Source organism: Ips typographus, linkage group LG13, assembly GCF_016097725.1.
Source record: "Ips typographus isolate SLU linkage group LG13, UJ_Ityp_2.0, whole genome shotgun sequence".
Classification (NCBI taxonomy): Eukaryota; Metazoa; Arthropoda; class Insecta; order Coleoptera; family Curculionidae; genus Ips; species Ips typographus.
Window position 1 is genome coordinate 7,448,738 of NC_138434.1, and position 22,790 is coordinate 7,471,527.

General features: G+C 37.4%; 2 protein-coding genes and 1 long non-coding RNA gene across 18 annotated transcripts in view; 2 read left to right on the forward strand and 1 right to left on the reverse strand.

Annotated features, from left to right (window-relative positions):
* Positions 1–6,606: 6,606 nt before the first annotated feature.
* LOC145737243 (uncharacterized) lies at positions 6,607–9,496 on the forward strand. The gene is made up of 4 exons (XM_081991857.1): positions 6,607–7,051; positions 7,118–7,239; positions 8,156–8,203; positions 8,797–9,496. The coding sequence occupies exon 1, from the start codon at positions 6,660–6,662 to the stop codon at positions 6,972–6,974; it is 315 nt and encodes a 104-aa protein (XP_081847983.1). The 5' UTR covers positions 6,607–6,659; the 3' UTR covers positions 6,975–7,051; positions 7,118–7,239; positions 8,156–8,203; positions 8,797–9,496.
* A 2,377-nt stretch (positions 9,497–11,873) lies between these two features.
* Positions 11,874–15,034, forward strand: LOC145737246 (uncharacterized). The gene is made up of 2 exons (XR_014180333.1): positions 11,874–12,042; positions 12,836–15,034. It is a non-coding gene; the product is annotated as an uncharacterized LOC145737246 (long non-coding RNA).
* A 2,663-nt stretch (positions 15,035–17,697) lies between these two features.
* Positions 17,698–22,790, reverse strand: part of Mical (Molecule interacting with CasL) — a 159,038-nt gene continuing 153,945 nt past the window's right edge. For 9 of the 16 annotated variants that reach the window (XM_081991842.1, XM_081991841.1, XM_081991840.1 and 6 more), the window contains one exon: positions 17,698–21,324. In XM_081991842.1, coding sequence (XP_081847968.1) covers positions 21,237–21,324 — 88 coding nt within the window. In that variant the 3' untranslated portion in view covers positions 17,698–21,236. The remainder of the gene's footprint in view (positions 21,325–22,790) is intronic. The other 7 variants (XR_014180326.1, XR_014180325.1, XR_014180329.1 and 4 more) reach the window with 7 other exon arrangements.

The window sequence follows — 22,790 nt, forward strand, 5'->3', positions numbered from 1 at the left end:
AAATGATCAATTTGGCAACATTGTAACAATTTGCAGCAAAATTAGGAAAATGATCAATTTGGCAACATTGTAACAATTTGCAGCAAAATTAGGAAAATGATCAATTTGGCAACATTGTAACAATTTGCAACAAAATTAGGAAAATGATCAATTTGGCAATATTGTAACAATTTGCAGCAAAATTAGGAAAATGATCAATTTGGCAACATTGTAACAATTTGCAGCAAAATTAGGAAAATGATCAATTTGGCAACATTGTAACAATTTGCAGCAAAATTAGGAAAATGATCAATTTGGCAACATTGTAACAATTTGCAGCAAAATTAGGAAAATGATCAATTTGGCAACATTTGCAAAAATTTGCGATAAAATTAGGAAAATAAACATTTTGGCAACATTGCAAAAAATTGCAACTAAATTAGGAAAATGATCATTTTGGCAACATTGCAAAAACTTGCAAATTAGGAAAAAGATTAATTTGGCAACATTTCAAAAATTTACTTCCAAATTAGAAAAATGATCAATTTGGCAACATTGCAAAAATTTCCAGTTAAATTAACAAAATGATCAGTTTGGCAATATTGCAAAAATTTGCAACTAAATTAGGAAAATGATCATTTTGGCAACATTGCATCAAAAACTTGCAAATTAGGAAAATGATTATTTTGGCAACATTGCAAAAATTTGCAACTAAATTAGGAAAATGATCAATTTGGCAACATTGAAATTTCCAACAAAATTAGGAAAATGATAATTTTGGCAACATTGCAAAAATTTACTTCTAAATTAGGAAAATGATTAATTTGGCAACATTGCAAAAATTTGCAACTAAATTAGGAAAATGACCATTTTGGCAACATTGCAAAAACTTACAAATTAGGAAAATGATTATTTTGGCAACATTGCAAAAATTCACATTTAAATTACGAAAATTATCATTTTGGCATCATTGCAAAAACTTGCAAATTAGGAAAAAGATTAATTTGGCAACATTTGCAAAAATTTTAAGAATACGGGACAAAACCAATCCCTACCAATACAAATGTAGAAATTGCAATTTTGGGCTATTTTGTTGCAAATTCAACTTTGTCAATAAGACAAGTTTCCGTAGAATCAGGCATATCCAAAAGCTCAATTCAGAGGATCCTGAAGAAACATAAATTTCATCCTTTTTCATTTAAATTAGTGCAACACTTAAAAGAGGTTGACTTTCCGAAGAGAGTTGTTTTTAGTGAGTTTTTGCTGACTAGTCACTATGGAGAAGAATTGTTTTAGAATAATGTTATTTAGAGCGACGAGGCCAAATTCACTAAAAATGGAATGTTCAATAGACATAATTGTGACATAAATCCACACGTAATTAGAGAGAGAAATTTTCAAGAAATCTGGAATTTTTATAATAAAAAATGTTTATTCTCAAATAAAACGAAATGGGTTGGATTTAGGTATAGGCAAGTAAATTGAAACTTATAGTAATTTTTAATGCTCAAAATGATTCCGTCGTAAAAAATGTGGGTTTCTATTTAAAAAACTTGACATTTTTCATTTTTTTTTAGTGGCAAGTTTATGATTTTTTTTTCATTTTTTTCAGTCATTACGTACCCTCAGTTTAATAAAACGATCCTTTATTTACAATAACCCAAAGTTTCATTGCAAAATGAAATACGGTTTTGACAGGGTACAAAAAGATGTTGAGCGTTGCAACTGTCACTTTTTTGGAAAAACATCAAATATTTCGAAAACGGCTAGAGATACGGCATAGGGCATGCAAAACAAGTCGATGTCGCCCTCAACGAGACAAGCAGAATCATCACCGGATGCTTGAAGCCGACTCGCCTGAACAAAATCCACCACCTAGCTGGCATCGCTCCTCTTGCCATCCGTAGGGAAGCAGCTGCACTCAAAGAGCGATCCAAAGCAGCAACATCTGAACGCCACCCCCTCTACGGCCTTCAACCGGCCCACCAGCGACTAAAATCAAGGCGAAGCTTCCTGAGATCGACAGAAGATTACGAAGAACCTAAAACCAGAGTGGACCTCTGGAGGAAGACCTCAAATCAACACTGGATGAAGCCGAATGAAGAGCTGGCACCGGCAGGCGGTGAAAACTGGGAAATCTGGAAGGCGCTGAACAGACTGCGGACGGACACGGCGAGATCGAAAGACACCTTAAATAAGTGGGGCTACCCCGTGGACTCCGATCTCTGTGATTGTGGAGAACTGCAAACCACGCAACATATTGTTACGATTTTCCCGTGGGTTCACACAAAGTCAGTTTAACTCAACAATTATTAAATTTATTTACACTTCAAAACACTCCGTACAATAATTAACACAGCTACTAAAAACACTACTACAATTCCACAATTACTCCGCTATTTAAACTTTACCGCGTTCCCAAATTCACTACTACACTACACTACTAACTACGCCGTCGTCAACGCCGCTTCTTTTATATTCGCAAACCACGTTCTAGAATGACCGCGAAACGCTTCGCGATTTGCTTCGAATCTTCCAGGTGGCGCCTCCTAACTGTGGCCTACTTTAACACGCGCCCGGCCAGATATTGCGGCGCATCCGTTTCATCCTGACTCGAGTATAGTAGGCCCAAACCGTAACAATATGTACACCTGCCCGCTGTGCCCCGCTAGATGTACCATAGAGGACCTTATGGCAGCAAAGCCGAACGCAATTGACGTCGCCCGCTTCTGGGCACAAAGTGTTTAGCTCACGTCTGTGATTATAGACATTTGATATAATGTGTTAATTAACTAGTATTTATTGTTATATAATGATGCTTCTGACACGAATAAAAAAAAAAAAAAAAACGGCATAGGGCATTGTACACAAAAGTTGGTCAGAATTTTGTGAGGAATCCAAATATGTAATAATATATAGGGTGTTCTATTTAAAATAAGAAAGTTGTGATCGACTTCCGGTATAAACGGAAGTGCAACCATCTTGAAAATATTTTAGTTAGATTGGGCATGCCCACATCAGTATCCACCCTAATTTTTAAAACTCTCCTATTTATACTTTTTCCAATATCAATCGATGTCTTTCGTCGTGGGACACCCTGTATATTGATCTTGTAACTTATAACAGATTTTGTCGGGTATAAGAGTAGGTAAATAGCGACACACCATACAAATCTTGTTATGAGTGAGGCAATCAAGATAGACGGAATAAGCATAGAACAAGTAGGCTCTTATAAATACCTTGGTCACGAAATCTCTATTGGTAGAGACAACCAAACTCGTGAAATATCGCGAAGAATAGGCCTAACATGGGCGGCCTTTGGAAGGCTGCGAAATATCTTCAAATCAGACATTCCAATGTGCCTAAAGAGAAAAGTGTTCGACCAGTGCGTGTTGCCGGGGCTGAAACACTCACCCTCACAAAGAACACCACAAATAGAATAAGTATCGCGCAGAGGAAAATGGAGAGGTCGATGTTGGGTATATCGCTAAGAGACAGGATCCCAAATACAACATTACGGGAGAGGTCCGGAGTGAAGGACGCGGTTGCCTGTATAGCAACTGTTACAGGTTTTTTTTGGCAAAAGGTTTGTTTTCTTTGATTTTGGGGGGGGTACTTACATTTTGCTATTCTACTGCAATTTACAGTAGGCCGGCTGTCACAAATTACCTTTTTTTTAACTAATTCACACACTATCTGAGCAAGTAAGCAAAATGTTTTACTTCTTCTAAAGTAATCTAACATTAAAGATAGTAATATCATAAAACTTTAATTTCAATAAATAAATACATGTAAACATTCTCTGGGTTGACATTGACATGATGGTTCAGCGACGGTTGACTGTATTGATTTTGTGGTTTTGTATTCTGTCATATTTAGAGTTCAAATTAACGACCAATGGTAAAATAGTTTTATTACAAGTGTCTATTTTGACCAATTGCAGCTTAACTTAAGAATGGTCTAGAATCTAGTTTAGGCAAACTGCCATTTTCTTTTTGGGTTTTGATTCCACATGGTGGACATTAACCATTAACGCTTGAGCGGATTTTTCAAATCAAAGTAGGTTCATCAGTCTTTAAAAATATTATAGAATTAAGTTTCTGAAATACCTTCTTGGGGATTTAAAGAAAAGACTTTGGTAAATTCCTATTTTGTATTGCCAGGAAAAGCCCATCAACAACTCGGGTAAGTTTAAGTTGCAATTGTGCTTATAAATACTCACTTAATGTAGGTTGCTATTGTCAATCCTAGCGTGCTTGACGGTCATTGTAACTAGAACATGTTTTCTAGGCTTTTTCCTTTCCCACTTTTACCTCCGGTGCTCCACAAGGAAAACAGCACTTGACACAATCGATCACCAACTCAACGAACACCAGCACATACACTTGCAATCAGCCCTTGTTGAGAGTTTAAGCTGTCCTGATTAATTGACACATTAGGCCTGCCTGTGCAGCATTAACTGAAGTGTCCAGGGAGTATTAGCAATCTTGAAATAAGGTCAGTCTAGTCATAAGCAGGCTGCAAACACCCCCAACCCCAACGAGGACAACCCCAACTTAGGGAAACTAGTTGACGCTAATGGAAACATCATTGTAGACATGGAAGAGAAGAAGAAGATGTGGACTAATTACGTAGAGCACCTCTTTGAGGATAATAGAGAGAGCCCCCCAGATCCCCGGAGTAACGCACAGAGTGGGTCAGAAATAATGGAATCAGAAGTGAGGGCAGCTATAGAGCAGAGCAAGGAGGGAAAAGCAGCAGGACCTGACAACATCCAGTCAGAGTTCCTGAAACTTCTAGACGAAAATGGATTAAAGAAGATCACCAAACTTTTCAACAACATCTACAAATCAGGTAAAATACCACAAGAATGGCTAGTCTCAGAGTTCATTGCACTGCCAAAGAAACAAGGCGCAAAACGATGTGAAGAATATCGAACGATAAGTCTGATGAGCCACCTGCTGAAAACCTTTCTCAAAGTCATCCATAAAAGAATATACAATCGATGCGAGAACCTAATCTCTCGAAACCAGTTCGGGTTCGTCAATGCGATGGGAACCAGAGAAGCACTCTTTGCTGTCCAAGTCCTTGTCCAGAGATGCAGAGACGTTAACCTTGACGTTTACTGTTGTTTAATTGACTACGCCAAAGCATTTGACCGGGTTCAACATGGCAAAATTATGAAAATATTAAAGAAGACAGGGATCGATACCAATGACCTGAATATCATAAGTAGCTTGTACTGGGGCCAGTCGGCAACAATAAGAGTCGACGGAGAAACAACTGAGGCCGTCAAAATAATGCGAGGAGTGAGGCAGGGCTGTGTACTCTCACCCCTGCTATTCAACATCTACTCCGAGCAGATTTTTAAAGAGGCGCTCGACGACGAAGAAGAGGAGGGCATCTCAATAAATGGGAAGAAATTGAGTAATATAAGATACGCGGACGACACCATCGTGTTCGCAGATAGCCCACAAGCACTACAACAACTTATCAACAAAATAGCAAGAGTTAGTAAGGAATATGGTTTGGACATAAACATACAAAAGACCAAAATTATGGTCATTAGCAAGAACAAGATTGACAACATCCAGTTATCCATCAACAACCAACCAATAGAGAGAGTACCACACATCACGTACCTGGGAACACGTATAAACGAGAACTGGGACGCAACTCAAGAAATCAAATCACGAATCGCCAAAGCCACAGCCGCCTACAACAAAATGAGCAAACTCTTCAGAAGCCATGATCTTACACTGGAAACAAAAATGAGACTTGTCAGATGTTACATCTTTTCTATCCTCTTATACGGGACGGAATCTTGGACACTCAATGAAAGCACATCCAAGAAAATAGAAGCCTTCGAAATGCGACTCTATCGAAGAATGATGAGGATATCATGGACCGAACAATATCACTAATGAAGAGGTACTAAGAAGGATGAATAAACAAAAAGAAATTATGAACACCATCAAGATCCGAAAACTGCAATATCTGGGCCACATCATGAGAAACGACTCCAGGTACTCCTTACTCCAGACAATCATCCAGGGAAAAATCAATGGAAGAAGAGGTCCAGGAAGGAGAAGAATATCTTGGCTGCATAACCTCAGGAAGTGGACCGGAAAAACATCAACCGAACTCTTCCGCATTGCCGTAAACAAGGTTAGGCTCGCCATGCTGATTGCCAACATCCGTAACGGATAGGAACCACAAGAAGAAGTCATAAGCAGGCTGCAAACACAGTTTCTTGGTCCCTGATTCACCATTGAGCACAAGCAGTCGATATATAGTAGTAGTAAGGAACTTTGTCATCCTCCATTACCAGTGAGAGTGTGCTTACTAAAATTTTTGGGTTTGTAAGCTCACACTAAATGCATTTAGTTGGGGTCCAGTGCTGCCTGAAAGCACAAGTTTGTCTAATTTGATCTAAAATATTTGATTGAAGGTTACCTTTTTCTTTTGCCAACCTTCTGTGAACACAATCTAACACTCACCTATCCAGACTTGTACCGTAGTTAAGGTTCCGTATTCCCAAATATCCAACTTTGAGTCCGTCATTAAAATAACCATTTAATCTCCCTTTTTGTAAACTGATTTGATTACAAATAGCATACACAACATGTGGTGTCGTTCAAACGGCTGCGGGCGGCGTCGTTTGTCCCTCGGTCCGCGGAATGCCATCCAGCCCGCGACCGAGACGTCCTGCGCAACGAATCCAAGTGTTGTCCGATTCCTCGTGGCGAGTACGCGGAAACGTGAACGGTTTTCGTGCCTCCTCAAGCACGTGGACGATGGACCGACTGGAACGAGGAGTAGACGACCCGCGGGACAAGGGTAAAACCGTCGCGGCCCGCGAACAACCCGAATTGTCGCCCCCTCGCTCCCCGCTCACCGTTTGGGGGGCGAGCTCCCCCGCTTCAGCATACGGCGGTGGCCGATTGTTGTCCTCTGTAAGGGATGCCTCTGTGGGATTTGAACGCGTATTATAATTGTGAGGCACACGACGCGACGAACTCTTTTGTCTTTCCCTATACATCGCTGCAGGGTATTATCGCGCCTATTGAAGGTAAGTGCTGTTTTTTATATTCCCTTTCCTTTCCTTTCTCTTTTGTGATAAAGTAATATTTTTAAGGGATGCCAGGAGCAGTTAACGTGATGCTACCTCCACGCGTAGAAAAGAAAAGGAATAAACCAGCAGGAAGCAGAGTATAGCGAACCTAAAATGACGGAACACCCATTGTGTCACCAGAGCAGGTGCGTTAAAAAAAAAGAAATTATAATCTCTATTCGCGCGCAAATTAAGTGACTCAAATCGAACACACTCCAACGTTTCACTACCCGGCTTTACTAAGGTTACCTTAGGAGCCCATTAATAATGGAAAATTAATTAATTAAAGTTAATCAATTTCGAAAAGACTAAAATTAAATCCTGCAAAGAAAAGATAAACTTTGCTATCTAAAATGACAACACGGAGCCAGACTTGAATTAATTAAATCAAGTAGGGATCGTATGCTATAACGATGAGATAAGTGCAAGCAACCGTTCACCAATTTATCCACAACACACTAGTGCAAATTCAAGCACAAGAAAATAGCATTTAAATTTAAAATATGTAAATAACAAGGCACTTTAACCACGCATAATTAATGAAAGAATTATATTATACAACCGACTGAACAATCTGTCGGGATATTGGGGTATTCCCCTTTAAACTTCCATTAATATGCAATCAAACAAATAACACTTAATTAAGTATGCAACCAAGCAATTAACACTCAAGTAAGTATGCAATCAAGCAATTAGCACTTAATCAAAATATGGAATCAAGCAATTAGTACTTAATCAAAATATGCAACCAAGCAATTAGCACTTAATCAAAATATGCAACCAAGCAATTAACACTTAATTAAAATATGTCGGCGCCGACTTAGGCTACACGTATTTAAAAATGGAAAAATCACCAACTACGAATAAATAAACTCTATACGTAACAACACTTGAAAGTGGCCTCTCAATTAGAGGTAGGCAGTTAAGCAACCCTTCTTTGGGGTGTCTTTGTGTAATACGCTACACGTAATAGCAAAACACTGCATTCATAGCTAAATGAAAAGACTGCAACCCCCAAAATGCAAACAATACTATTACTAATACTGTAAACTAATATTTTAGGTTTGGTTAGTAATTTAGCCAACTTTAGTGACTAAAACCCCTTAATTGGTGGCTGCAGCATGCGAAAAGACGTCACCACGGCTTTAAATGATACCTGTCGAATAGTTACTGGTTGTATGAGGGCTGCTCCATTACCACTACTATACAGAGCAGCGGGTTTCGCATCCCCGGAGGATCGAAGAGACAGTGCCCAATACCAGGAAAGATTCAAACAAAAGTTTGATGACAGACACCCTCTGTACCAGCTCGAGGAACCTCATGAACCAAGCCGGCTTAGGTCCAGGAGACGTTTCATGAGATCTGTCAACATCGAGCCCCCGGAGAACTGCCCCCTGGACCAAGAACCCTCCCAAGGAATGGAGCTGGAGTGGAGAACTTGGCGCATGCTTAATCGTATGCGAACCGGCGTTGCCCCTGTCAAATCAAACTTGGCGAAGTGGGGTATAATAGCAAACGACGACGTCCTGTGTGAATGTGGGGAAGTACAGAATATGACACACCTAACAACATGTGAGCTGTGCCCCTCAACATGTACCCTCGATGATTTATGGCTCGCTAACAATGAAGCTGTCGACGTAGCTCGTTTTTGGGCTGAAAGGCTGTAGTTTTGGACTCGGACACGAAAAAGTAAAGTAAGTAAGGTGGCTGCAGCGCTATACTGGACGACCCCTGGATTACAGGACGGCCACCGGATCCAATCCGAGCTGGAAAGGCAACAATCACCCCTACTTTTGTTAAACGAGGGTTGCAGAAACCTCTAAACAATTAGCACTAATAAAAAGGGACCTCAATGGCTGCAAAACTCAATCGGGCAGCTGATGCTCTATTTTTCCCCTTCTCTTCCTTGCCTCTTTCTCCTAAAACCTGAAATCGTTACCGTCTTTAATATTTTTTCCTTCGCTCCTTTGCTCACTCAGCCCCCAATCAGACGATTACGTCACTCAGAGGATGCTCAGAGGGTTTCTTTTTGGTGGCACACACACCTTCAGCAACCTTCCAGAACCTTCTATATTCCCTTTTTAATTAGGAAAATGCAACTCAAGTTGCCAATTCTGAAAGCCTGCGATTCCACGCACCCGAGATGACGGCCACGGTTATTCTTTCGAACAGAAAAAAACGACTTTTCCGCGAATAAAATTCGGTTTTAAGAAAACAACTTTTTTCAGTTCGATTTTCAACTTGAAACGTACCGCACGTCTGTTTCGTGGGCGCCATTTTGTGTCGCTAAGAAACCACGTTTCTTGAAACGGTGTTCTGAGAAATTTGAAGTTGACGACCGAACTCCGCAGCCGGTCGAGTGGAGATGGTGGGAGCTCTGGGTGGAAAAGTCGATTCCTAAAAGTCTACGGGGAATTGTCTTGTGCGGTGCACTTCCAAAGGGCGGAAAGGGTGAAAACCTAGGAGAAGACCACGTGGATGTGACAGTGACGGTTATACAGGGTGTCCCGCGAGGTAAGGGACAAAATTTTACTACGAGTTCTTTAGGTAAATTCGAGTCGAAAATATCCTATGAACATGGGTCCGCAAATGGTTCCTTACCAAGATATGATTTTTTAAAATTTAATAGTGTTATTGTGCCAAAAACTACAATAATGCCAAAAAATAATTTTATTTAACAAAAAAAAAATTAATACTACTCTGAAAATAACTGTTTACAATAATTGCTCAAAGTGTCCACCTTCACATTGTAAGCATAGTCTAGCTCTTTTAATAATGTGGCTGATAGCTTTCCCAATATCACGGTTGTTATTACTTAGGTCGTTAGCGATATTATTAATTTTACAAAGCAGTTTAGCCCTGGTATGTGATTTCTCGGCATACACTAAACTCTTCGTATGTCCCCACAAGTAATAGTCCAAAGGATTTAAATCCGGTGAGCGGGGGGGCCAAGAAACTGCGCCCCTGCGTCCAATCCAACGTCCAGGAAAAGTGTTATTTAAATATTCAGTCACGTTTCTACTACTGTGGGGCGGAGCACCGTCATGCTGTAACCACATTTGTTGTCTTCTTTGTATCGGAATATCCTCTAACAACACAGGTAGTTCTTCTCGTAAGAACTGAAGGTAAATTGCAGATGTCAAACGACCGTCAAACACATAAGGGCCGACTAACTGATCTCCTAACAAACCACACCAAACATTAACCGAAAAACGGTGTTGGAAATTCCGTTCGATTGTTGCATGAGGTTTTACAAGCTGCCAAGAATGGGAATTCCTTAAATTATTGACACCGTCTCGGGTGAATGTAGCCTCATCGGTGAACAAAATGTCATTAACCAAATTGCGATGTGTAATTAGCCAATTGCAGAACTGCATACGAAGGCCCAGATCAGTGAGCTGCACAGCTTGGACTGGTTGCAGATGAAATGGGTACAAACCAAAGTTATGTATTGTTCTCCATACAGTCATTCGGGTAAGACCAGTGCGACGTGATATTCTGCGAACACTAGTCGATGGTGACCGTTCTACACTATCCAGTATTAGATCTTGGGCAGCTGCTGATGGACGTATGAGAGAAGCATTTGGAAATGATCCTGTTACTCTCAGTTGATTAAAAACTCTCCCAAATACTCGTCTATCAGGTATTCTTCGATTTGGAAACCGACGGCGGTATTCAACCACTGCTGCTCTACCACTTCCGTTACAATATCCCTATACTAGCAGCATGTCTGCATATTCTTCATTTGCGAAAACAAACATGACAATAATTTGTGTTTGCACAGATTAGTGTGTCAAACTGTCGCAACACTGTAACAAAATAACAAACAAAAGAAGTATCCATGGCACTCGGCCTACTTGATGTTGATAGAATGTCATACTAGGGATAATTATTATAGCATTGTAGTTTTCGGCACACTAACACTATTAATTTTAAAAAAATCATATCTTGGTAAGGAAGCATTTGCGGACCCATGTTTATAGGACATTTTCGACTCGAATTTACCTAAAGAACTCGTAGTAAAATTTTGTCCCTTACCTCGCGGGACACCCTGTAGTTTCCACGAGGAAGGACTACATCTTTTGCTCGGATCGTGCCTTTAAGCGATTTTTTAGAACTTTTAGTAGCTATCTGGGGCTCAGGGGCACAAGCCCGACTATCTGAGCCTCTTTCGTATCGAGCTGGCAGAATACCCTAGTTGGTAACGCCATTAATCAGAGCAAAAAAAAAAAAAAAACAACTTTTTCACGTGTCTTTATTCCACGACGTCCCAAAGAGAAGAGACCCTTTAAAAATCCTTTTTTTTTAATTTTTTATCTCGGACGAAAAATTCCAGTATTTCGTTTTTCGCACAACATTCCAGCACGTGGCAACAATAAAATTACATTTCCGTACAAGCAACGGCCTCTCGCGGCCATCTCCAACATGTCCAACATGTGGCAACAGATCGCAATGAAATTATCGATTTTTTCCTGCACATTTTCAAAGTCAAATGTCAAAATCCTAGTAAAAAATTGTCATAATCTATCATTCCACCTGTCGAAACTGTCATTCGCTGGTTGAAAGTGTCAAAATTTGAAGTGAAACATAAAAAACTGAAAAAAAAAGATAAAACTGTCATTTTGACATTAGCGCTGCAAACTTTGAAGGTCAAATGTCAAAATTCTAGTAGCAAAGTGTCTCTGTCTGTCATTCCACCTGTCAAAACTGTCATTCGCTGGTTAAAAATGTCAAAATTTGAAATAAAACGTAAAAAATTTAAAACTGTAATTTTGACATTGAAACTGCAAATTTTCAGGAACAAATGTCAAAATTCATGTAGCAAAGTGTCATAATCTATCACTCCACCTGTCAAAACTGTCATTTGCTGATTAAAAGTGTCAAAATTTGAAGTGAAACTAAAAAAAGACAAAACTGTCATTTTAACATTGACGCTGCAAATTTTCAAGGTCAAATGTCAAATTTCTGGTATAAAAGCGTCATAATCTGTTATTCTACCTGTCAAAACTGTCATTCGCTGGTTAAAAATGTCAAAATTTGAAATAAAACGTAAAAAATTTAAAACTGTCATTTTAACATTGACCCTGCAAATTTTCAAGGTCAAATGTCAAACTTCTAGTAGCAAAGTGTCTCTGTCTGTCATTCCACCTGTCAAAACTGTCATTCGCTGGTTGAAAGTGTCAAAATTTGAAGTAAAACATAAAAAATTGAAAAAAAAAGAGAAAACTGTTATTTTGACGTTAAAACTGCACATTTTCAAAGTCAAATGTCAAAATTCTAGTAAAAAAGTGTCATAATCTATCATTCCACCTGTCAAAACTGTCATTCGCTGGTTGAAAGTGTCAAAATTTGAAGTAAAACATAAAAAATTGAAAAAAAGAGAAAACTGTTATTTTGACGTTGAAACTGCACATTTTCAAAGTCAAATGTCAAAATTCTAGTAAAAAAGTGTCATAATCTGTCATTCCACCTGTCAAAACTGTCATTCGCGGGTTGAAAGTGTCAGAATTTGAAGTGAAACATGAAAAACTAAAAAAAAGATAAAACTGTCATTTTGACATTAGCGCTGCAAACTTTGAAGGTCAAATGTCAAAATTCAAGTAGCAAAATGTCATAATCTATCATTACATCTGTCAGAACTGTCATTCGCTGGTTGAAAGTGTCAAAATTTGAAGTGAAATATAAAAAACTGAAAAAAAAGACAAAACTGTCATTTTAACATTGACCCTGCAAATTTTCAAGGTCAAATGTCAAAATTCTAGTAGCAAAGTGTCTCTGTCTGTCATTCCACCTGTCAAAACTGTCATTCGCTGGTTGAAAGTGTCAAAATTTTTCGTTTTTCGCACAACATTCCAGCACGTGGCAACAATAAAATTACATTTCCGTACAAGCAACGGCCTCTCGCGGCCATCTCCAACATGTCCAACATGTGGCAACAGATCGCAATGAAATTATCGATTTTTTCCCGAAGCGCAACCCCGCCATCTATATTAAGGTCGAGGAATCTTACGATCACGCATCGGAAAACTATGTTTTCACGACAGTGGTACCTATTGCTGTGCTTTTAAACTTGACATTTTAAGGTTAGGTTCTGAATTGTCACTCAGTACATTAACCGTATACTTCTGATTTTTGACAGTCGTTAATTTTGTTTTTAAATAAAGAAGAGGCCTTTGCCATAAAACGGGGTACTTGGTGGTATTATTTAAGATTTGTATTTTGCATTACTGATATTTAGTCTAGCGTTTGGGGATTTCCCGCTTTAGCGTTCGTTTACTGCTCTTCTCAAGCCCTACACGACGGTGCAAAGTGGGTGGCGCCATTGAAATTTAGCTTGTTAACCTACACCACTCTCCGTGAGTAGTTAGCCTGGGGCATTCACCGCGTGGCTTGTAGAAGAAAAACCAAAAATAAAGAAAGACACAAATGAAAAAGAAAAGAAAGAAAAAATAAAAAAAAAGTAGACAACGAAAAAAAAAAACGAATAAGAAAAAAAGAAAGGAAGAGAAAAGAAGAAAGAAAAACATGAAAAAGACGAATTGAACAAATAAAAGAGCAAATAAACACAATAAAAAACCAAGAAAATAAAAAGAAAAAAACAAAAAAAAAACGAAAAAAAAACAGACAATACAAAAAATTGGAGAAGAAGAAAAAATTAAAGAAAACGATTACAAAAGAAAGACTGAAAAGACGGGAAGAAAACAAAAGAAGATAAATCAAAGAAGAAAGACGAAAACAAGAAAAGGAAGACAGAGACAAAAAAGAAGAAAAAATATGAAGAAAGCAAAAAAAAAAGATAGTAAAGATGACGAAGAAGAAAAACAACTCAAACGAAGACAAAACAAATAAGAAAAAAAAAAGAACAAGAAAAGAAGCAGACGAAAGAGAAGGAGGAGAACACAAAAAAATAGAAAGGTTTTAAAAAAATTAAAAGACTAAAAAGAAGAATCAAAACGAGAAAAAGGCAAAATAGAAAAAAATAATAAGAAAACACTGAAAAGAACAAAGAGAAACAGGAAAAAATACAAAAGAGCAGAAAAACAGACAAACCAAATACAAAAAAAAACAATGAAGACGAAGGAGAAGAAAACAAAAAACAATAAAAACACGAAAAAAACGAGGAGAAAGAGAAAAAGAAGACAAAACAGGGACAAGACAAATTTGGAAAAAAGGAAAGAAGTAGATGAAAGGGATGAAATAAACAAAAAAAAAACAAAACGAAAAGGAAAAAGATGAAAGAGAAGGAAAAAAGAAGAAAGCGAAGACAAAACAAAAACTGAACAAAAAAAATAGAAACAAACATGGAAGAGAGTGAATGAGACTGAATTTGACTCTTGTCATTTGAACACCCTGTAACTCGGTTATTTTGACAGTTACAAGGTGATTCAATATACCAATTTGTAGCCCATGAAATACTCTTTTGATCACCCTGTATAGCGTTTTAAGTGAAAATTTCAAAAATGAGTTATTTAGGCACAAGTGCAGAGTGAGTTGCATTTGACAGTTGTCACTTTAAACACCCTGTAACTCGGTTATTTGGACAGTTACAGGGTGGTTCAATATACCAATTTGTAGGCTTTGAAATTCTCCTTTGGCCACCCTGTATAGTGTCTATAGTAAAGGTGTCTGAGTTACAAAACTATGTTATTATAGAAGATAAAATAGAAGAAAAAACAAAAATAAAGAAAGACACATATGAAAAAGAAAAGAAAGAAAAAATAAAAAAAAAGTAGACAACGAAAAAAAAAACGAATAAGAAAAAAAAGAAAGGAAGAGAAAAGAAGAAAGAAAAACATGAAAAAGACGAATTGAACAAATAAAAGAGCAAATAAACACAATAAAAAACCAAGAAAATAAAGAAAAAGAAAAAAACAAAAAAAAAAAAACGAAAAAAAAACAGACAATACAAAAAATTGGAGAAGAAGAAAAAATTTAAGAAAACGATTACAAAGAGGTCCCGTGACCACCCAATCTTGTTTTGTAAAATAGAATCTCTCGGTTAGTACTTTCCATCTAGCAAATTCTATTGTTACACAACTTCAAAATGGAACTGGGCCGGTCATGTGGCGCGACTTTCGGACAATCGCTGGACGAAAAGAATACTTGAGTGGAGACCGCGCCAAGACGCATACAGAAGTAATAATAATAATAATAATAATACTTTATTCATGTTAAGCACCAGATGGTTTACACACGTCAAGGATACAAAGTAGCAATCACTAACATAGATAAGTAATTGCAAATATGATGCTAAAAAAATTCCTAAAATAAGTGCTAAAATATAGTTTAAAACAAAGCTTGATCAGTAATATTTAGATTTGTTAAAATGAACAATTAGACAATTACATCCAAAAAACAAAAGACTTGACAATGAATTTAGAACTAATATACTACAATCATATATAAAATATCACTATACTAAGCTATTACTATTCAAAAAGTCATCAAGACTATAGAAGGGGTTTCGAAGCAAATAATCCCGAAGTCGGTTCTCGAACCGGGTTACGGGAAGCAGCCTATAACTGTGTGGAAGTTTATTATAAAATTTTTGTGCCCAGTAATTTGGACCTATTCTTGTTCTCTCTAACCTATGAAAAGGTATCACTAGGTCACCTCCGAAACGAGTCTCCCAGCGGTGCACATCGATATGCATGTCGATGCGAAAACACGTCGCCTACCCGCGGAGTGACCCCAGATTATTGCAGCATAGGACATGACAGAATGAAAGAGGGCGAAGTAAGCAGTGCACATAATCTGAACGTTCACCGCACCCGATAGTCTTCGAAGTGCGAAAACCGCGCCCCGGAGACGGGAAGCCAGTTCTTCTATATGATAGTCAAATCTCAATTCAGTGTCTAGTTGTACGCCCAGAAACCTGGTTGCCTGATTAAGGTGTGGGATGCTGGCCGTATCTCTACGAGAGAATACAGTGCGGGAAGTTTTGTCCTCATTGAGAACTAGGTTGTTTTTCTCAAACCAGACCCGCGCTCGAGCAAGAGCCGCTTGAGAGGCTTCAGCAGCCGCATTAAGGTCGACATTTCGGACGGAAAAGGTGGTATCGTCAGCGAATAGAATATATTTCTCATCATGGGCTATTGAGGTTAGGTTATTAATGTACAGTAAGAAGAGAAGAGGCCCCAGAACCGAGCCCTGTGGGACACCCGTCCTTATAGTCTCCCTCTTTGAGATTTTACCATTAAGGGATACACACTGAGACCGGCCACTTAGATATGATGTTAGTAAGGCAATGCTGTCCCGGCCGAAGCCGTAATAAGAAAGTTTTCTTAAGAGAAGATTATGAGACACACAGTCAAAAGCCTTGCTTAAATCGCAAAAAACCGTGACTGTGTGTTCCCTACTCTCGTATCCCTCGAGGATGGCACTCACCAAGTTCAGTATTGCCTGAACAGTGCTTCTGCCTTCACGAAATCCGAATTGATCTGGGCTTAACATTGAATTATCCTCTAAAAACGAGGCAATCTGGATCGCCATGCACTTTTCAATCACTTTTGAGAGCACCGGCAGGAGAGATATGGGTCTGTAGTTGGACAAATTACTCTTATCACCTTTCTTGAAAATTGGCACCACTATTGCCCCCTTGAGGCAGGAAGGGAAGATTTTTTCCATAAGGCTCAGATTGATGAGCTTTGTCAATGGAGTCAGAAGCAACTCGCGTGTAATTTTTAAAAGTTCAACGGTCATGCCAAATGTGTCCCTGGACTTTTTATTTTTTAGATTTCTGATTACATCTCGCAGCTCAATGTAAGTCACCTCTCTAAACGCAAAAGAAGCACTGACGTCCCACTCAGGACGAAAAGGCACGTCATCGGCCGACGCCGAACCTTCAAGCAGGGACTCCGCAACTCCGGTAAAATAACAATTGAATTCGTCCGGAGTAATTGTACAGTTCGTTTTTGTCTCTCTCTTTTTGGATGACCTGTTATTGTTGATGATGTCCCACACCCCTTTTGATTTATTGCGAGATCTTGAAATGTAATTGTCATTATAATTCTTTTTTGCTGTTTAAATTGCAATTTTATAATGAGATCTGTACCTGGATAAGTGTCCTACTCCTCTCGGTTGATGGATACTGACTGCATAGGTCACACAGAAAATGTAGAGGCCGTCCACCAACCAGATGGACAGACGACATCAAGAGGATAAGGTCCAACTGGATGGAGGCAGCACAGGATCGGCAAGGATGGATGAAGCTACGGGAGACCTATGTCCAGCAGTGGACGCGATTGGTCGATTCATGATGATGATGATGATCTTGTCCGAGTGTAAAATGTAGACTGGCGGAAAGCGGAAATGGCGAGACTCACAGTTGACGGTTTTAAGGTAGGTGGCGCATCCGGTACAATGGCGGTGTTGCCGAATGTAAGGGTTGGTGTTACACACCAAAATTAGGAAAATGATTAATTTAGCCACGTTGTAACAATCTGCATCTAAATTTGGAAAATAATCATTTTTAGCAACATTGCAACAAAATGATTAATTTGGCAACATTGCCTGTCCTTCTTGGCAATTTCACGAATGCAATGCATACTTGCTGTATAGAAAATAATCGGCCGGTTAACGTGAAGATTAAATTTAACCATCGATGGAGTAAAAAAGCTTTATTCACACAATTAAGGACAGTTTTCACAAAATAAATCTTTTATACATTAATTTTTTACGTTTCTATACAATTCCTTATGACGAAAATCACAAAAATCGCTTTCTAAGGCCGATTTATCAATGTTAATTAGAGCAAAACCTTCTTAATTAATCGATTAATTAAAAGCGGTAATTATTATAAAATCAACTAATTATTATTAATAATAAATAAGAGCAAAGCCGTACATATGGGGGTGTCTCGCAAACGGGAAAAATACGAATAACCCGACAATTTGGCAACGTCGGAACGCCGACAACATGGTCAAAATTTGTGAAGCAAAATGTCAAAATCAAGGTCAAACTGTCACAACTGTCATTCTCGGGCTAAAAATGTCAGAATTTGAACTACAAATTGGAAAACTAAAAGAGCAAGCCAAAACTGTCATTTTAACACTGAAATTATAATTTTCAAGGTTAAATGACAAAATTTAGGTAGCAAAGTGTCATAATCTGTCATTCGCTGGTTGAAAGTGTCAAAATTTGAAGTAAAACATAAAAAATTGAAAAAAAAAGAGGAAACTGTTATTTTGACGTTGAAACTGCACATTTTCAAAGTCAAATGTCAAAATCCTAGTAAAAAATTGTCATAACCTATCATTCCACCTGTCAGAACTGTCATTCGCTGGTTGAAAGTGTCAAAATTTGAAGTGAGACATAAAAAACTAAAAAAAAGACAAAATTGTCATTTTGACATTAGCGCTACAAACTTTGAAGGTCAAATGTCAAAATTCAAGTAGCAAAGTGTCATAATCTATCATTCCACCTGTCAGAACTGTCATTCGCTGGTTGAAAGTGTCAAAATTTGAAGTGAGACATAAAAAACTAAAAAAAAGACAAAATTGTCATTTTAACATTGACCTTGCAAATTTTCAAGGTCAAATGTCAAAATTCGAGTAGCAAAGTGTCTCTGTCTGTCATTCCACCTGTCAAAACTGTCATTCGCTGGTTGAAAGTGTCAAAATTTGAAGTGAAACATAAAAAACTGAAAAAAAAAGACAAAACTGTCATTTTGACATTGACCCTGCAAATTTTCAAGGTCAAATGTCAAACTTCTAGTAGCAAAGTGTCTCTGTCTGTCATTCTACCTGTCAAAACTGTCATTCGCTGGTTGAAAGTGTCAAAATTTGAAGTGAGACATAAAAAACTAAAAAAAAAGACAAAACTGTCATTTTGACATTGACCCTGCAAATTTTCAAGGTCAAATGTCAAACTTCTAGTAGCAAAGTGTCTCTGTCTGTCATTCCACCTGTCAAAACTGTCATTCGCTGGTTGAAAGTGTCAAAATTTGAAGTAAAACATAAAAAATTGAAAAAAAAGAGAAAACTGTTATTTTGACGTTAAAACTGCACATTTTCAAAGTCAAATGTCAAAATTCTAGTAAAAAAGTGTCATAATCTATCATTCCACCTGTCAAAACTGTCATTCGCTGGTTGAAAGTGTCAGAATTTGAAGTGAAACATGAAAAACTAAAAAAAAGATAAAACTGTCATTTTGACATTAGCGCTGCAAACTTTGAAGGTCAAATGTCAAAATGCAAGTAGCAAAGTGTCATAATCTATCATTCCACCTGTCAGAACTGTAATGCGCTGGTTCAAAGTGTCAAAATTTGAAGTGAAACATGAAAATTGAAAAAAAGAGAAAACTGTTATTTTGACGTTGAAACTGCAAATTTTCAAGGTCAAATGTCAAAATTCTAGTAGCAAAGTGTCTCTGTCTGTCATTCCACCTGTCAAAACTGTCATTCGCTGGTTGAAAGTGTCAAAATTTGAAGTGAGACATAAAAAACTAAAAAAAAAGACAAAACTGTCATTTTGACATTGACCCTGCAAATTTTCAAGGTCAAATGTCAAAATTCTAGTAGCAAAGTGTCTCTATCTGTCATTCCACCTGTCAAAACTGTCATTCGCTGGTTGAAAGTGTCAAAATTTGAAGTAAAACATAAAAAATTGAAAAAAAAAAGAGAAAACTGTTATTTTGACGTTAAAACTGCACATTTTCAAAGTCAAATGTCAAAATTCTAGTAAAAAAGTGTCATAATCTATCATTCCACCTGTCAAAACTGTCATTCGCTGGTTAAAAGTGTCAAAATTTGAAGTAAAACATAAAAAATTGAAAAAAAAGAGAAAACTGTTATTTTGACATTGACCCTGCAAATTTTCAAGGTCAAATGTCAAAATTCTAGTAGCAAAGTGTCTCTGTCTGTCATTCCACCTGTCAAAACTGTCATTCGCTGGTTGAAAGTGTCAAAATTTTCAGTAAAACATGAAAAACAAAAAAAAAGATAAAACTGTTATTTTGACGTTGAAACTGCACATTTTCAAAGTCAAATGTCAAAATTCTAGTAAAAAAGTGTCATAATCTGTCATTCCACCTGTCAAAACTGTCATTCGCGGGTTGAAAGTGTCAGAATTTGAAGTGAAACATGAAAAACTAAAAAAAAGATAAAACTGTCATTTTGACATTAGCGCTGCAAACTTTGAAGGTCAAATGTCAAAATTCAAGTAGCAAAGTGTCATAATCTATCATTCCATCTGTCAGAACTGTCATTCGCTGGTTGAAAGTGTCAAAATTTGAAGTAAAACATAAAAAATTGAAAAAAAGAGAAAACTGTTATTTTGACGTTGAAACTGCACATTTTCAAGGTCAAATGTCAAACTTCTAGTAGCAAAGTGTCTCTGTCTGTCATTCCACCTGTCAAAACTGTCATTCGCTGGTTAAAAATGTCAAAATTTGAAATAAAACGTAAAAAATTTAAAACTGTAATTTTGACATTGACCCTGCAAATTTTCAGAAACAAATGTCAAAATTCATGTAGCAAAGTGTCATAATCTATCACTCCACCTGTCAAAACTGTCATTTGCTGATTAAAAGTGTCAAAATTTGAAGTGAAACTAAAAAAAGACAAAACTGTCATTTTAACATTGACCCTGCAAATTTTCAAGGTCAAATGTCAAATTTCTGGTAGAAAAGCGTCATAATCTGTTATTCTACCTGTCAAAACTGTCATTCGCTGGCTGAAAGTGTCGATATTTGAAGTAAAAGTGTCATCCAGAAACTGAAACTGTCAAAATTCCAAGTGTCAGTTGGGACATTTGTTAGGAAGCACAAAATTGTCACTTTAACCGTAAAACTGTAAATTTTCTCAAACTGTCAAATCTCAGACAACAAAGTGTCACTTGACATCTGTCAAAATGTCAATTTCAGTCGATTCATACACATAAGGTGAGCAAATACAGGAAACATTGTTTGTTTTTATTTTAATTTAATGTTTTCTGTTTTACCACCCTGTATATAATTTACATTATTATGTAATAATAATAATAATAATATACAGGGTGGTTTAATATTTAAAATTAGCAAAGTTCGGCTGGTTCGCCTTGTTGTCAAATTGTCAAAGAAAATCCTTTTTTGTGAGACACCCTGTATAAATTACCACTTAATATACTACGTTTACCAAAAATATAAAAAAAACATTAAATTTAATCTAATTTTGTGTAGCTTTGCGTATCGGCGTGAGCATCAATCCCTTAGCAAGCATTTGTTCTTCCAAGTCTTTGTCCTCGTGCGAATATCTAAAAAACAATAAAAAAAAATCATGAAAATTTAGAAAAAAATGTCACGTTTTTCACATTTTGGGCCGCCATCTTGAATTTTCTAACATTTAATGACAGCTAACGTCAAACTGACAGTTGCAATGAATCCCGCGACCTTAAATTAGTCGAAAACGAGTATAATGTCAGTTTTTCACATTTTGGGCCGCCATCTTGAATTTTCTAACATTTAATGACAGCTAACGTCAAACTGACAGTTGCAATGAATTCCGCCACCTTAAATTAGTCGAAAACGAGTATAATGTCAGTTTTTCACATTTTGGGCCGCCATCTTGAATTTTCTAACATTTAATGACAGCTAACGTCAAACTGACAGTTGCAATGAATTCCGCGACCTTAAATTAGTCGAAAACGAGTATAATGTCAGTTTTTCACGTTTTGGGCCGCCATCTTGAATTTTCTAACATTTAATGACAGCTAACGTCAAACTGACAGTTGCAATGAATTCCGCGACCTTAAATTAGTCGAAAACGAGTATAATGTCAGTTTTTCACATTTTGGGCCGCCATCTTGAATTTTCTAACATTTAATGACAGCTAACGTCAAACTGACAGTTGCAATGAATTCCGCCACCTTAAATTAGTCGAAAACGAGTATAATGTCAGTTTTTCACATTTTGGGCCGCCATCTTGAATTTTCTAACATTTAATGACAGCTAACGTCAAACTGACAGTTGCAATGAATTCCGCCACCTTAAATTAGTCGAAAACGAGTATAATGTCAGTTTTTCACATTTTGGGCCGCCATCTTGAATTTTCTAACATTTAATGACAGCTAACGTCAAACTGACAGTTGCAATGAATTCCGCGACCTTAAATTAGTCGAAAACGAGTATAATGTCAGTTTTTCACATTTTGGGCCGCCATCTTGAATTTTCTAACATTTAATGACAGCTAACGTCAAACTGACAGTTGCAATGAATTCCGCGACCTTAAATTAGTCGAAAACGAGTATAATGTCAGTTTTTCACATTTTGGGCCGCCATCTTGAATTTTCTAACATTTAATGACAGCTAACGTCAAACTGACAGTTGCAATGAATTCCGCGACCTTAAATTAGTCGAAAACGAGTATAATGTCAGTTTTTCACATTTTGGGCCGCCATCTTGAATTTTCTAACATTTAATGACAGCTAACGTCAAACTGACAGTTGCAATGAATTCCGCCACCTTAAATTAGTCGAAAACGAGTATAATGTCAGTTTTTCACATTTTGGGCCGCCATCTTGAATTTTCTAACATTTAATGACAGCTAACGTCAAACTGACAGTTGCAATGAATTCCGCCACCTTAAATTAGTCGAAAACGAGTATAATGTCAGTTTTTCACATTTTGGGCCGCCATCTTGAATTTTCTAACATTTAATGACAGCTAACGTCAAACTGACAGTTGCAATGAATTCCGCGACCTTAAATTAGTCGAAAACGAG

Excerpts from the sequence above, each read along its gene's own strand:
- LOC145737243 (XM_081991857.1), top strand. The coding sequence starts at position 6,660 with ATGCCATCCAGCCCGCGACCGAGACGTCCTGCGCAACGAATCCAAGTG.